At 32.2% G+C, this 17,248-nt stretch overlaps 1 protein-coding gene across 1 annotated transcript; it reads left to right on the top strand.

Moving 5' to 3' along the window:
* The first annotated feature begins 4,692 nt into the window (after positions 1–4,692).
* Positions 4,693–17,181, top strand: LOC111696288 (guanine nucleotide-binding protein G(k) subunit alpha). The gene is made up of 9 exons (XM_023465851.1): positions 4,693–5,022; positions 6,346–6,589; positions 8,185–8,288; positions 10,071–10,133; positions 10,380–10,470; positions 10,793–10,952; positions 13,139–13,275; positions 14,869–14,995; positions 15,596–17,181. Exons 1-9 carry the CDS (start codon positions 4,835–4,837, stop codon positions 15,715–15,717), a joined length of 1,236 nt encoding a protein of 411 aa, XP_023321619.1. The 5' UTR covers positions 4,693–4,834; the 3' UTR covers positions 15,718–17,181.
* Positions 17,182–17,248: the final 67 nt, after the last annotated feature.

The raw sequence follows: 17,248 nt of genomic DNA on the forward strand, positions 1-17,248 counted from the left end.
TTTATTTATTTGTATCTCCCAATTTCTAGTCGTTAAGAAATTATATTTATTATTAAATTTAGACGAGTACAAAATTACACATTTTAATAGAAATGATGAATCGCCTCAAACTGTAATTTTCTAACCCATGAAGGGGTAAACTTTTAATATTTTAAACTTCATCTATTTAGATTTAGTTAAAAGTTTGAGATATGAAAGTTATAAGACTTCAGGTTGCAAAGATATAGGGACGAGCAAGGCTATAATGCAAGGAAAGTTAGTTCAGGGGTTTACGCATATTTTGTACTGCAGTGGGCGATAATGTAAACACAAGAGGGATGTAACAGCCTGACATGGGATCCATCTTTCACATAAAAAAAATCAATAAAATATTCTTGTCATAGGAAACTATTTTGTGAATTATAAAAATTTTCAATACTCAATGCTTTTAACCTCCTCGGATACTAAACGAACACTGATGCATCTATTCTTGTTTTCAAATTCCTCCCAGAGAATATTTACGCAGAGTATACCCAACTGCAATTAACTTTCCTTGCATTATAACCTTGGGGACGAGAAAATCTGATCAGTGCATCAGTGCAGAATGCAGAATGCTTGCTCTATTTCTGATCAGTAATTAGCAATTTAATTATTAATCATATGATGTAAAATATTTACATTTGGGGTTTTGCCAATTTCTTATATTAAACTAAAAGCTACAGAAATAACCACTTTGCAACTCTAAAACTTTATATAAATGGAAAAATATTTTAAAAAAAAATTTTTGAAATATTTTCTGAGAATTATTAGGATTTATAAACATGAATGAACTGAAAGCATTTATAAAATTGTAATTTTAATATTTAGTTAAAAAATTTAGCTTATTTTATTTAATTTCTTAAATTCACAAAAAAAAAGATGAGACTTTAATTGATTTTTCTGAAAAGAGATTTGGTATGCAACTGTTCTCTTGGGGACCCGAGATATCTCATATGTCTTTAATGAAATATTGTTGGTTCTGCACTTAAAATTGTATTAAATTTTTCAAGATTTAAGCCGGCACTCATTTGAAACCGTTCTTTTTGGGATTTGAGACGCGGCTTAAATCATAGAGAATAGAATATATATTAGAGAGGAATTTACTAGAAAAAAGTGTAAAACGGCCATTTTGTTGTACTGTTTCCTTACTGCAGGTGTACTTCACATATTTATGCTTTATAACCTTTTTGAGCCCTGGAATATCATTTATAGAAAATCTATAATTATTGTTAAAAAAATCAAATTATGAAATAGGCTGGTTTCATAATTGACCAATGATCATTTTACATAGACTCTATGCCTTCCACTTTACAAACGATGATTTTCCTTTATAACTATAAATCAAATGATGTTTTTTATTCACCTAATTCATTATAAAGTTTATTTAACAGTTTAAAAAATTCTAAATTGAAATGAATAGTCTAGGGAACATACTGTATTAATGTACTCTATTGCATATAATTTGTGAACATTTACATGATTTGTACACTTTGAACTCCCTTTCAGGCTGAAAGGGACTGAAAAAATTCATACCGAGAGATTCTTTAAATTCCCCTCTAATATATATTCTATTCTCTATGGCTTAAATTCATTAAATTCGGACACGGAATTGTTAACGTTCAAAGTTATTGTATTTGATTAGGTTTATTCTTAGCATACAGGGTTACCCACTTAAAGGATGAGACTGCAGAGACAACTGTATAGAATTTAGTCAATCTTTTCTTTAAAGGAATTGAGTCTTTGCCCCAAAATCTAATTGATATTGAGAACGAGATTAGAAAATAGGAGTTTGTGGTAAAGACTCAATTCCTTTATAGTTTCCTACAACTGTAAAATGGTTGTTTGACAATATCCTTATTTAAGGTAATATAATCGTTAGTTTTATAGAGGACGTCATTAAAGTCTCATCCATTGTGGGTAATCCTGTATCTGAAATAATATATTTTTTTATGAATTATAGTTGAAAAGTTTTTCCTCTTCATCACATTTTCGCAGATTTGGATGATTTGAATGAGAATATCATTTAATTCAATCATTTCATTTTATTGTAATTTTGGAGAAAAATATTAAAACTTCTTTTAAATCCTGGAGAAAGTGTTTTGGAAAAATTGTATCGTCTTCCTTCATCTCAGTTGTCATATCGTCTTCCTTCATCTCAGCTGCCATATCGTCTTCCTTCATCTCAGTTGCCATATCGTCTTCCTTCATCTCAGTTGCCATATCGTCTTCCTTCATCTCAGTTGCCATATCGTCTTCCTTCATCTCAGCTGCCATATCGTCTTCCTTCATCTCAGCTGCCATATCGAAGGAAACAGATTTTAAATTAAATAAAAAAATTAAGAAGATCAGCGATTTCAATTAAAAGAAAAATTGGGATGAAACTAACGGTATACCCAAGGTACTAATGCAAGGAAAGTTATTTCAGAGGTGTACTCATTTTTTTGTACTGCAGTGTACTGTCTTTGGGCGGAAAAGTAAACACAGACTGATGTCACAGCCTGACATGGAATCCATTCTGTTAGATGAAAGAATCCAAAGAATCTAAGGATAGTTATTTCAAAGCTGTACACATTTTTTGTACTGCAGTGTACTGTCTCTTGGCTGTAAACTAAACACAAGACGGATGTCACAGCTTGACATAGGATCCATCTTTACATAAAAAATCAATAAAATATTCTGGTCATAGGAATTCTTTATGTGAATTATTTAAATTAAATTCTTTTATCTCTTCGGATACTATTGGAATACAGATGCATCTATTATTGTTTACAAACACGCCCGGAGAGAACTGATTTTAATATGTATGCAGAGAATACGCAACAGGAATTAATTTTCCTTGTCTTATTACCTTGAAAGAATCTAAGTTTGAAATATCAAAGGTTTTACACCATGAGGTGGAAAAAAATATAGGTAAATAAATCAGAGTTTGTTACCAAGAATTTATTCCTTTAAGGTTAAATATGATTTGTTATTAAGTAAATCTATAGTCGAGTTTAAACTTCACACTAATACATAATTTCATAAATTCAAGTAGAAAAAAGGGTAGTCATTGTTTTTGTTGTCGATTACTTTGTTTGTCTTATCATGTTGGGAACTTTCCCTAAGGTATTTTTCAAAGTGTTAATTTCCCAAACGGCAACTTCCGGAATATACCGTTCTTTCTTAAAGTTATTTTATTTACGGTCGGCGTTAACGATTGTTTCATATAAAAATAGCGAGGGGGAAATTAAAAGACGACATTAAAGAAAAAAATCAAAACACTCTGTTCAATTTTTGTTTTGTGCGTTTTATTTTTCGTTCCTTTTTAAATAAACATTACTTAAGTTCGTTTACGATTTCAAAATTTTGCCATTTGTAAACCCGTTAATTTTGCCATTTGTTAAACCGTTAATTTTGCCATTTGTAAACCCGTTAATTTTGCAAAAATGTGCTCTGATCGTTAACAGAACATTGCCCAGCCCTACCTAAATGGCAATTTTCCTCAGATAGAGAGAAAAGCGTGAATTTACAGAAAAAGAGTCTTTTGCATAATTGGTCCTTAGTATTAGTATAGTAAGATAGACTTTCAAAAAAGTTTTGAAATTTGTCAAAAGATGAAAGGGGTTGAACGGAGTATAGGCGTGTAATATCAAGTGACCGGCCTATTCACAACTGTTCTCTTTACACCTTACTGTATTGCTTATCAGGATGTCAGACTTATCTTAAATTGTTGAGCACTTGATTTCCAATCCGTATCATATTTAAATAATATTAATATTTATATTCTAAAAGTTGCGAACAAATCTACAGAAAAACTAATATATATGATGCATACAAATTGATGTAATAAATATATATGCAAAACTCATGCAAAGGAAACAATAACTTCAGAAAAAAATGACATCTACGTCCTACCGGCAACACCTAGAAATATTCAAATTACTTTAAAAAGTTGTGAATTACTAAATTATGCATTTTTGGTTTAAATTTCTGCAGATTCCAATATTCCAAAACTCTGAAGCTTTAGATCAAACCATATACCGGCAAATAAATATTCCTGGAGTAATTTAAAGGGAGTGTTCGCGAATAATGAAAGGGGGTATAGGCTGAATGCGATAAAAAAGCGCTTTTGATCGCTAATAATCTTACTTCTATCTGTTGCGTCTATAAGGAGAAAATTGTTAAAGACGTCTCATACCGAATAACTTAGCGCCCATACAAATTGAGAAAATTGCAACATACGACTTAGACCGTAAAAAAAATCAATTTAATTTCAAACAAATCATTCAGATATTACAACCTAAAGTCATCGATTATCTTTCGCCACATTTGTATATAGCTTATATTTTATAATATTTTTTAATTAATTTGTTTTGAATTTGATTATTTCTCTTGTCGCTTGCGCAACTATCTAAGAATGCCGCGGACCACTCACATTTTTTGAAATCCGTTAAAACGTTTTCTAAACAAATAAAATGTTATAAAATATAAACTATATACAAATGTGACGAAAGATAATCGATGACTGTAGGTTGTACTATCTGAATGATTTCTTTGAAATTAAATTGATTTTTTACGGTCTTAGTTGTATGTTGCAATTTTCTGAATTTGTATGGCCGCTAAGTTATTCGTTATGAGACGTCTTTAACAATTTTCTCCTTATAGACGCAACAGATAGAAGTAAAATTAGTAGCGATCAAAAGCGCTTTTTAATCGCATTAAGCCTATACCCCCTTTCATTTTTCGTGAACACTCCCTTTATTGTGCAAACTTAATAATGTAATCCAAAATGATGAGCGAGAAACCCGAAACATTTGTCCCAAACCATGGTTGATGCATGCTTATCAATTTACGAGTTAACAAATATGAAAGAGCGTATGAACTGTGTGTGTGTTATGAGTTAAACTACTCCTCGTCGATCTCCTGGTTACCATGGATACTAGAGAGGACAGATCCACGGATATATTTCAGTTCAAATACAGATTCATCAAGGATGGGTTCTAGTTGCAGTACAATTAATCAAAGGTAACCAATAAAAAGGATGGGTCTAGTTGCAGTACAATTAATCAAAGGTAAAAATAAACAAAGATGGGTCTAGTTGCAGTACAATTAATCAAAGGTAAAAATAAACAAAGATGGGTCTAGTTGCAGTACAATTAATCAAAGGTAAAAAATAACAAAGATGGGTCTAGTTGCAGTACAATTAATCAAAGGTTAACAATATAACAAAAATGGGTCTAGATTAGAGCTGGGCAAAGTTCCGTGAACGAAACGGAGGTTTTCGAAAATAAACGAAAGAGTCCATTAACAAACGGCAAAAACCGTCATTTTGTAAATCGTCATGACGAAACGGATTAACCGTTAAAAAAAATTAACGGTTGAGAATGAAGACAAACGGATTTTTTTAAATAATGAATTTTTTTTTTCTGATAAAAATTGCATTAAACTTGTACAAAATTATCTTTTACATGTTCTGATATTTACAACTTTTTCGGCGTTTAAGCCGTAAATACTGTAAAAGAACGTTATCGGATGAGCAGTTAACAATTCCATTAACTGTTTTCGCCACTTCGCATCGTTAACGTTGCTAGTAAAATTGAGATCGTTAACTAAAATCGAAACGTTCTTACCATAAAAAACTAAAGGCTAACTGAGATTTTATTTTAAAAACGGGTGGAAATAACCGTTAACGAAACGAATTGAAAAAGTTAGAACTTGCCAAGCCCTATTCTAGATGCAGTACAATTAATCAAAGGTAAACAATAACAAAGATGGGTCTAATTGCAGTACAATTTATCAAAGGTCATCAAATAACAAATATGGGTCTAGTTGCAGTACAATTAATCAAAGGTAAACAATAAAGTCTGGTAATTCAATCTTTATAAATGATAAAACAAATTTAGTTTAAAAGTTTTTTATTTTTGTAAAAAAAATTTAAATCTTGAAAATCCGTATTTTTTTTATAAAATCTGAAAAAAAATTTTCTTTGTTTTTAAATGTTACAATGAGAAAATGTTTACAATTGAAATAGAAGAATAGAAGCGCCTATAAAAGCCTAGTAAGATTATAAGGGATAATCCATAATGTGCTCCAATTTCTTTGCATCTTGAATATTAACGGAAGTATGAGATGTTTAGATAGTATCACGTAGGTCTAAAACGAATTAGAAGTCGTTTCTTAAAACCCAAGTTCATTTTAAGTGACATTCTTTTCATAAATGGGACCGGGAATGCAAAAACAAAAACATGGATATTTAATTCAAACTTGTAAATCGGAAATTTTTATAAATGTTGAGTGACTTGAAATTACTTGAAGGGTAGGACACCTTGTATCTGAGTGTATATTCAGGGTGCAGAGAATGATAGACGAGCAGTCCTCCTGGAACCTGAACCCCTACCAGATGGAGGAGGAGACAGGGAAGCCGGAGAGGGAGATTAAACTACTTCTGCTCGGAGCCGGGGAGTCTGGCAAGTCCACGATCGTGAAGCAGATGAAGATAATCCACGACAACGGGTACACGATGCATGAGAAGGAGCAGTTCCGTCCTGTTGTCTTCTGTAACACGGTCCAGTCTCTTCTTACTATACTTAAGGCAACTTTATATACATTATACATACTGTTAGTAGAGAACGTCTAGTGTGAACTCAACATTATGAACTTAAAGGGACTGTAATTCCAAGCGACCCTCTATGCAAAGATTTACAACGGTACCCTTGAACCCTTATCTGATCAATAATGTGTAAGATGTTGTCGTTTTTTAATGTTTAATTATAAGAATTCCTACATGATTTCCTGCTAAAGAAATGCGCAAGTTTACAAAATTATAAACATTGATATCTAATTAATACTTGATAAGACAATGTTTTAAAGAATACTGTTCTCAATCGGGCACTGAAGGGTCACTTAAACTAAACTTACAGTCCTTTTAAATTGTTCTTAGTCGTTAAATATCACAAAAAAAACCTTTTTTTAACGTTTTATCCAGGATTCTTCCATCTTTTTCCCTATTTGAATTAGAAGATAAGATTTATATTCGATTTGGACGAAAAAGCGCTCTGAACTAATTTCTCTTGCTAAACTTTATAAAAAATATGAATTTGTCGTTTATTTTAAAACTTGAATCCGGAAAAAGGAAAAACTAATAAATCCATTTTCTAAATTTATTGAGTTATTTAATGGTTAATGTTAAGGTTAACCACGATTAAAGAAACTTTATATTGTCTTATCTATATGTAAATTTGGCTTGTCAGTCTGTTTGTCTGTCTGTCTGTCTGTTTGTATCCAATAAACGTCAAAACGGCTGAACCGATCGGGCCCAAATTTTTTGTGGGACATCACGTGACCACAGGGGAGGTTTATGAATGATAAAAATTTAAAAAATGTGTTTTAAAGGTTTTTAATTTTGTAAAAAATTTAAATTCTTGAAAATTCGCGATTTTTTTTTAAAAATCCGCAAAATTTTTTTCTTTTTTAAAATGTACACAAAAAGAACATGTTCACAATTTAAATAGAAGATGGGCGCGAAGCGCCCTAAAAGCCTAGAAATAAGAGTGCGAAGCGCCTTGAATTTCTAGTTTCTAAAAACTAGGGTTGCAATGCATTAAATTAAATAACTTGTCAGAGAAATTGTAAACCTCTGCACGGAAAACAAAAAGAAACATGCGTAACGCGTAAAATCAGAAATATGTCAAAATGCATTTTCCCTTGTCTACAAGGGATTAGAATGCGTAGATCTAAAAGAGAAGAACAGAAAACAGATGTATGATCAGTCAGAGAAAAAAATTCACTGCTCTTTTTAAAATTTTGTTTAAAAACATTTAATTTAAAAATAAATTGTAAATAAAATTAGCAAAGTAAAAATATCGCATAACAATGATACCCTTTAAACCATTATCTGAATCAAGAATATCATAATTTTTCTGGCTTAAAATTACGTACTTCCATATTTTTCTACGACGAATTTTTAAGCACTGAATTTACACTTCTTTTTAAAAATAATGGCCTTAAACTATTTTCTAAATCGCGCGCTATGTTTCTCTCCAAGCATGAGAAAATGGAAATTGTGTCTGCGATACAAATATGATCTGTATGATTGATCAAAATTTGAATAGGGGCACTTGAAATAATAACGTTTACAATCAAATTGAAAAATAAAAATGTATACAAAGTATTGAATGAATTTGTTAGGCTATGCCGGTTCTAAAGATAGGGTTCAAGAATCAAGTAATGGTTGAAAACACAAACAAGTTTATCCTCATGTCAGCTCTTATTACAGAGGATTTGTTTCCAAGGTAGTATTTGCTCTTTGGCTTTTTTCTCTATGACTATCAGCTTTATGATTATTGGCTCTTTAACTATCTGCTATATGATTCTTTGCTCTTTGCTATCAGATCTTTGACTATTTGCTCTATGACAATGTTCTGTATGACTATTTGCTCTTTGACTATTTTGATCTGTGACTATTTGATCTATGACTATTTGCTCTAAGACTATTTGGTCTATGACGATTTGCTCTATGACTATTTGATCTATGAATATTTGCTATATGTCTATTTAATCTATGACTATTTTTTACAATATATCTTTTTAATTTTCACAAAAGAGTAAAAATTAGCTTAATAGAGTTGCAGTATTTCTTTTATTTATTTTGACAATTATCTCATGACATTAAGCTCTATCACTTTTTATTCTTTGACTTTTTTGATCTGTGGCTATTTAAATATGATAATTTGTTCTATGACTATTTGCTTTCTGAACATTTTCTCTATGGCTTTTTGCTCTTTGACTATTTGCTCTTTGAATATTTACTATTTGACTATTTGCTTCCTGATTAATGCTGTATAGCTATTTTCTGTATTTTCTGTATACATATTTGTAGTAAATGCCGTACTCTTAAAAGTTCGTCCCAAACTGTATCAGTCCAGGTACTACCCATCCGCTATTAAAGTCAACTAGGACACAACCCACCTGGCTCCAAATGCCACACCGGGACACAAGCGTAGTTATCCAACAAGCTATTATCAACTCGGATACAACCCACCTGGCTCTAAATTCCACACAGGACACAAACGTAGCTAATAGCTATCCAACAAGCTATCAATTTAGTGCTCTAAATGCCACACAGGCTTATCAGGCTCTAAATGTCACACAGAGACACAGGCATAGCTTATCAATCTAGCTACTACTAAGGCTCTAAATGTCACACAGGGACACAAACAACAAGCAAAGCTATCAACAAGCTAATACTTCGGCTCTATATGCCCCACAAGGACAAAATCATAGCTATTAGCTATCAAAAAGCTATTACTTCAGCTCGAAATGCCACACCGGGACACAAGCGTAGCTATCAAAAAGATATTACTTCGCCTCTAAATGCTCCCACAAGGGCACAAGTGTAGCTAACAACAAGCTATTACTTTGGCTCTAAATGCCACACAGGGACACAAGCATTGGCTATCTATCAAACCCTTAATCGATCTTTTCCCTATACTGAGGTAAGCTCTCAACCCAAATACTCAACGGGGGTACAATAACTCTAGACTGTAATCAAAGCGGAGCTGAGTTCTGATTCAAACTAATTTGTATTTAAGGTTTATAGGTTACAAGTTGAATAAATAGACGTAATTACATTTCCTACGTCGTTATCTATAGTACATGAAAAAGGCAAATCATGTGACGTATTACAGCACAGTTAGAAATAGTGGCAATTTAAGATTTACGTTATATATGACATTATTAAGCTAATCATGCTACGCATTCATGTAGAGCGCAGTTCAAATGAATAAATAGGTTTTTTTTATGTACAAACATCAATCTTTAATAATGAACGTACTGCAAATTTACAGAATATTGTATTACACGATACTTATTACAAATGGATATTTATTACAAAGGGGGGGGGAGTGTGGTTGAATAATAGGGTTATTTTATCTCTTTTTCAATCATACTGCCTCTTCATTTCTCATGAATATTACATACCGTGGGAACCAAAACTCTGTGGAGAAAGATGACTCTAGTTATAATTGTAAATAGCCCAAAAAACATGAAATAGTGTATGTCATCTGTATGTTTAGAGAACTGGCTGAAGTGATGACTCAACTGTGGGAAGATCCTGACCTACAACATTGTTACTCTAGGTTTGTATTACAACTCAAGTGGATATAACAACTACTGAATGAGAAACGATTACAATAGATTTTTGCTTTAATTCTATTAAAAAATTGAAACTGATGATAGGTGTCAATATCGAAGTTGATTAGGCTTTATTATTTTTGCTTTGGGCAGTTGACTTCATCATGTAATGACGTGGATCTTCTCAGGGGTTTCATTTGAAAAGATGTTTTGATATTTACAAAACTGTTAATTATTTACAATTTGTCCAGGAATTCCGAATATCAACTGAACGACTCTGCATCATACTTTCTGGATAATCTTCATCGATTATCCACTGAGTTCTATCTACCTACAGATCAGGTTTAGATCAGGTTTAGCTCAGGGTTATATCAGGTTCAAATCTGGGTTCGATTAGTGTTAGATCAGGTTTAGATCAGGGTTTAGATCAGGTTTAGATCAGGTTTAGATCAGGTTTAGATTAGGGTTAGATCAGGTTTAGATCAGGTTTAGATCAGGTTTAGATCAGGGTTAGATCAGGTTTACATCTGGGTTAGATCAGGTTGGTTTGTATCCTTAAGATTTATATATATACATTTAAATACAATATAATAGTTCTAAATGTCGTAAGAAAACTAACTTACTGTTGACGTCATGCCAAGGTTTTATTTCTTTATTGTTTTAGGATATTTTACGAACTCGTGTGAAGACGACTGGAATTGTAGAAATCCATTTTCATTACAAGAATCTGCTCTTTCGAATGTTTGATGCCGGGGGTCAGCGCTCAGAGAGAAAAAAATGGATTCATTGCTTCGACCAAGTCCACGCAATCATTTTCTGTGTAGGTTAGAATTTACGCAATATTTTTCTGGGAGGGCTACGCAATTTTATCAGGCGTATGTTAGAGTTTACATAGTGGTATTCAGGGAATGTTAGACTTTACACAACAATACTCTGCAAAGGTTAGAGTTTCCTCTATGATATTTGACGTAGAATAGAATTTACGCGATACTATTTTGGGAAGGTTAAAGTTTACGCAATAATATTATGCGTAGGTTAGATTTTGTGCAATAGTTTGAAAGAATTGTTAGATATTACGCATTAATATTCATCGTCGCGTAGGTTCGATTTTACGCAATAATATTCTGGGAAGGTTAGAGTTTACACAACAATATTCTGCAAAGCTTAGACTTTACGCAATAATAATAGGCATGTAAGTTACAGTTTACACAATAATAATAGGGGTGTAGGTTACAGTTTACACAATAATAATTGGCGTGTAGGTTACAGTTTACGCAATAATAATAGGCGTGTAGGTTACAGTTTACGCAATAAAGTTTACGCAATAAAAATAATAGGCGTGTAGGTTACAGTTTACGCAATAATAATAGGCGTGTAGGTTACAGTTTACGCAATAATAATAGGCGTGTAGGTTACAGTTTACGCAATAATTTTAGGCGTGTAAGTTACAGTTTACACAATAATAATAAGCGTGTAAGTTACAGTTTACACAATAACAATAAGCGTGTAGGTTATAGTTTACACAATAATAATAGCATGAGGCGTGTAGGTTACAGTTTACGCAATAATAATAGGCGTGTAGGTTACAGTTTACGCAATAATAATAGGCGTGTAGGTTACAGTTTACGCAATAATAATAGGCGTGTAAGTAACAGTTTACGCAATAATAATAGGCGTGTAAGTTACAGTTTACACAATAACAATAAGCGTGTAGGTTATAGTTTACACAATAATAATAGGCATGTAGGTTATAGTTTATACAATAACAATAAGCGTGTAGGTTATAGTTTACACAATAACAATAGGCATGTAGGTTATAGTTTACACAATAATAATATACTTGTATGTTACAGTTTACGCACTAATAATAGGCGTGTAAGTTATAGTTTACACAATAACAATAGGCATGTAAGTTTCAGTTTACACAATAATAATAGGCATGTAGGTTACAGTTTACGCAATAATAATAGACGTGTAGGTGTCAGTTTACGCAATAATAATAGACTTGTATGTTACAGTTTACGCAATAATAATAGGCGTGTAGGTTACAGTTTACGCAATAATAATATACATGTAGGTTACAGTTTACGCAATAATAATATACATGTAGGTTACAGTTTACGCAATAATAATAGACGTGTAGGTTACAGTTTACGCAATAATAATAGGCGTGTAAGTAACAGTTTACGCAATAATAATAGGCGTGTAAGTAACAGTTTACGCAATAATAATAGGCGATTAAGTTACAGTTTACGCAAGGTTTTGATTATTTGGCTATTAACAGTGGATTTTCCACACACAAACCTCTGATCACTCACAACTAACTCTGATTTTTTAAGTCTTATTTAATGTATATCATTGTTAATTCTAATTCTCGGGCTATTTTTATAGATTAAAATAATTTCATGGATTAAAATATTTCAGTAAAATAAAATATTTTAATGGATTTAAATATTTTCTTTATTTTGTCTCACTTTCTCTATAATTCAGGATCTCCTAACTGATATTTGTTATTGATGTTTTATTCAAGTATCATTTCTCTGAAAAATATTAATATAGCTTCTTTATAAAATACGATAGAATATTGAGTTATCATAAAGTTATTCTTTATACATTACAAAACAAATAATTAATAAATACTTATTTTTCACGAATTTATTTCATACTTTTATATGTTCCTACTTATCAGGGTGATTTGTAAAAATATCAAATATTGTAAAGGAACGCAAGTATAAGCCACAAACTCAAATTTTCTAATCCAAATTTCTTTCCAACCTGACGGTGTAAACCTTTGATATTTCAAACCTGGACCAATTAATTTAAAGTTTGAAATATCAGAGGTCTACGACGTAGAGGTTGCGAAGATGGAGGGATAAGAAAATCAGAGTTTGTGGCAAAGACTCAATTCCGTTTTTTCTAAAAATCTAGTTTTTTTTTCTCTTTCTTTATCTTCAAAATTTAATTTAAATTTAAATTTAAAAATTTAATTATTGAGTATATTATGTTGTAGCAATGTCTGAGTACGACCTGGTGTTGGAGGAAGATCAGCGTGTGAATAGAATGCATGAATCAATGAAACTCTTTAACTCTATCTGTAACAATCGATGGTTTGAAAAAGCATCCATGATTCTTTTTCTTAATAAGAAGGTAAATGGAACTTTTCTGAGGAGGGGGGATACAAATTTTATGTGTGGGGTTAAGGAGGGGGGGGGGGGCAGAAAATTATTTTTTATGATATAAATATTTGTCTGTAGTTATTGGTGTCTGTTTGTCTGTTTTGCCCCCCATACCAGAATTTTTGTGTAATTCATCCAATGGTACTTTTTATCCACTGTGACTGTAGTTCCTAAACTGCAGGTCCCTTATAAATAAGTTCTGGTTTTTCTTGATTGATAGTACAGTATGATTTCCTTTCTGCCTTTCCTTACCAGGGGTCTCTCTCCGTCATTAGGACGGACCTTGGTCATAAAAGCAGCCGCCAGCGTACTTAGGACAGAAGGACCGGCAATTATTTTGTTTGTTTGTTTGTTTACAGTAAAACGTTTAGTAGAGATGTCCTACGAGGTCTCCCACGAAACAAGACCACTTTCTAGTCGTCAAACTGTCATGTTTGGTGGGACACCCTGTACATCACAGTAGAATTTAGAACTAAATGTACGGCATTAAGCTGTTTGTGTAATTACATAGAATTGTACATAAATACCTTTTATGTTTTATACTTTTTTATAAATTTTTGATCATATATTTTTAAAGGACATAAGGATATATTACAGACAAAACGCAAGAAAATAGAAAAGTTTATAGAAAATATGAAAGATGGCTGAGTGCGAAATAGCTTATGCCTGTAACCAGCCTAGATTTACACTTTCAAAAAGAAACAGGAAATAATACTCAAACCAAAAAGCGATTGAATTGAAATAGAAAAAACTGAACTCATATCACCCAAATTGGTTAGTCCGGGGTGAACGAGTTTACACAATNCCCATGAATACGACTGCGTAGAAGTATACTACTTGATATTCTACCTCGGCTAGTATAAACAGAATCCCATGAATACGACTGCGTAGAAGTATACTACTTGATATTCTACCTCGGCTAGTATAAACAGAATCCCATGAATACGACTGCGTAGAACGATACTACTTGATATTCTACCTCGGCTAGTATAAACAGAATCCCATGAATACGACTGCGTAGAAGTATACTACTTGATATTCTACCTCGGCTAGTATAAACAGAATCCCATGAATACGACTGCGTAGAACGATACTACTTGATATTCTACCTCGGCTAGTATAAACAGAATCCCATGAATACGACTGCGTAGAAGTATACTACTTGATATTCTACCTCGGCTAGTATAAACAGAATCCCATGAATACGACTGCGTAGAACGATACTACTTGATATTCTACCTCGGCTAGTATAAACAGAATCCCATGAATACGACTGCGTAGAAGTATACTACTTGATATTCTACCTCGGCTAGTATAAACAGAATCCCATGAATACGACTGCGTAGAACGATACTACTTGATATTCTACCTCGGCTAGTATAAACAGAATCCCATGAATACGACTGCGTAGAAGTATACTACTTGATATTCTACCTCGGCTAGTATAAACAGAATCCCATGAATACGACTGCCTAGAAGTATACTTCTTAATATTCTACCAGGGCTAGTATAAACAGAATCCCGTGAATAAGACTGCGTAGAACTATACTACTTGATAATCTAGGATTTGTTTGAGGAGAAGATCAAGGTGAGCCCCCTGACTGTATGTTTTCCAACCTATACTGGAGGAAACTCATTCCAAGATTCAGCAGAGTTTATTCATCTCAAGTTTCAACAGTTAAACAGAAACTGTAAGAATTAGTTTTTATACGTGGTAATTAATACACAAATCCTAACTGCCCTTAAAGGGACTGTAAGCGTAATTTCAAGAGACCATGCATGAAAATTTGACAATGCCCGATTCACAACAGTAGCCTTAAAAGCTTTGCCTGATTTAGTATGACTTATAAATCAATGTTTATAACTGATTATTTTCATTTTTGGTTTCGCTACAAAAGTGACAATTGCGCATTTCTACTGCAGGAACTTATGCAGGAATTTTTGCATGGAGGGTCACTTTAAAATATGCTTACAGCCTCTTTAAATATCACGATGATTTAAAAATTTTTTAAAATATTTTTTAAAAATCTTTAAATTTAAAGTTTACTTTAACTAAACTAATTAATATTTAATCTTTTGTTAAATGAATTCAAATATCAAAATTTTAGAATTTCTAGAATTAAAAAAAAAAATTTAAGAGTAAACCTAAACCTTTTTCGATGATCTTATAGTTAATTTTTTGGAGAAAAAAACTGTAGAAAAGATTTCAGAGTCTATTGAATATAAGTCACTAAGTTTTCATTGTAACTTTTTTTCTGCTAAAATGTTTGTTTTGATAATATTGTTTGCAGGCGCCCACCGTTCTTTGTACTCTCACTTCACCTGTGGAACGGATACTAACAACGTCAAGTTCGTCTTCGACGCGGTCACAGATATCTTGATTAAGAAGAACATGCATGAATGTGGTCTCTGACCTTCTGTACGCATATAGTTGTTACTTTGATCTTCTGTACGCATATAGTTGTTACTTTGATCTTGTGTGCGGATGTAGCTTTACTTTAATCTTCTGTACGCAAATAGTTGTTACGTTGATCTTCAGTACGCAAAAAGTTTTTACTTTGATCTTCTGTGCGGATATGGTTTTTTCTTTGATCTTCTGTACGCACATAGTTGTTACTCTGCAAACCTTTTGTACGCATATCAAGGGTTAACTACAAAGGGAGCTCTTGAAATATAACGAACTGAGGTAAATAATGTTATCTAGGCAAACTGTGTCTAAGCAAAATGTTAACTAGGCGAACATGTAGTAGATGAAAGTGTATACTATCGACGAGAGTGTACTAGACGAAAGTGTACTAAGCGAAATGTTACTGAGCCGGATTATGTCTTCGATGGATTTATTGAATAATTTGCCAAAGAAAGAAACCAGTTCACAGATGCAAGTACCAGGAACCTTCAATTTAAAGAAAAATATTTCCAGAATTCTCTAAACTCTCATCATTTCTGGATAATCCTGTAGTTGTTTGATATTAAGATTTTCTTTGTTATTCTGCAGACCAATAAACCTACTAGAATTACAAATTGTTAATAAAAAATTAATGGAAATCCAAAAAACAATTACATCCATTTTTCCAATGCAACAGAACCAAAAATAAAAATGTTATTTCGATCAAAATATGAAATAATCTGAAACCAAACTTAACTCTCTAAACATGATTTAGAAACAAAAAATAATTCTTCAGATTTTAAACATTAAATCTTCCTTTTCACAGCTTTAAAAACCGTAGTCAATGCAATTTACAAACACTTTAATTGAAACCCGGAGCCAAACAATTTTGTAAATCTTGAATAGATGGGGTTGAATACAAATTTTGTTTTCTTAACCGCAGGGTTTTTCTCGAACATTTAAATAACAATGAAAATCTAAAAAGTCAGAAATTACTTTTAACCCTTGGTATGGCATTGAAGAGTTTTTTATTTTAGTGACTGGAGAAATAATTTCAACTGACTCTATGTGACATTTCCGTTTACTTGTTTTCTTTATCAAAGTACCTTGCAGATTTATATACAGCGGAAACAACAAACGAAATTCATCAGTTTTCAGGATTGTAAATTACGAAATCTTTCTCATTATTTCTCAGAGAAAGGTTTATGGGTACCGTTGTGAATAAGACAAGCCATTCTCTAAATGGTATTTTCTACAATTTTCTCTTTAAATTACGTCTACACTCTACGGTCCCGTTACTGGGGGAAAATATAAAGTTATAAATTACATACTTTTTAAAACTAACTTATAGCAATATTTTTTAATCATCTGTCAAATCAAAATCTCCGTCCGATTCCTCCAAGCTTCCTCAAATTTGCCTTTTATGTAAAAAACTGTTTTCATAAATTATAAGGAAATATAAATTCACAAAAAAGTTACTTAAGTATATTTTAGCCAGGGGGCGGAAACGTCATGTATGTGTTTCTGTACCAAAAGAGTGTGTGTAAGTAATACCGAA

Source organism: Eurytemora carolleeae, unplaced genomic scaffold, assembly GCF_000591075.1.
Source record: "Eurytemora carolleeae unplaced genomic scaffold, Eaff_2.0 scaffold229, whole genome shotgun sequence".
Lineage (NCBI taxonomy): Eukaryota > Metazoa > Arthropoda > Copepoda > Calanoida > Temoridae > Eurytemora > Eurytemora carolleeae.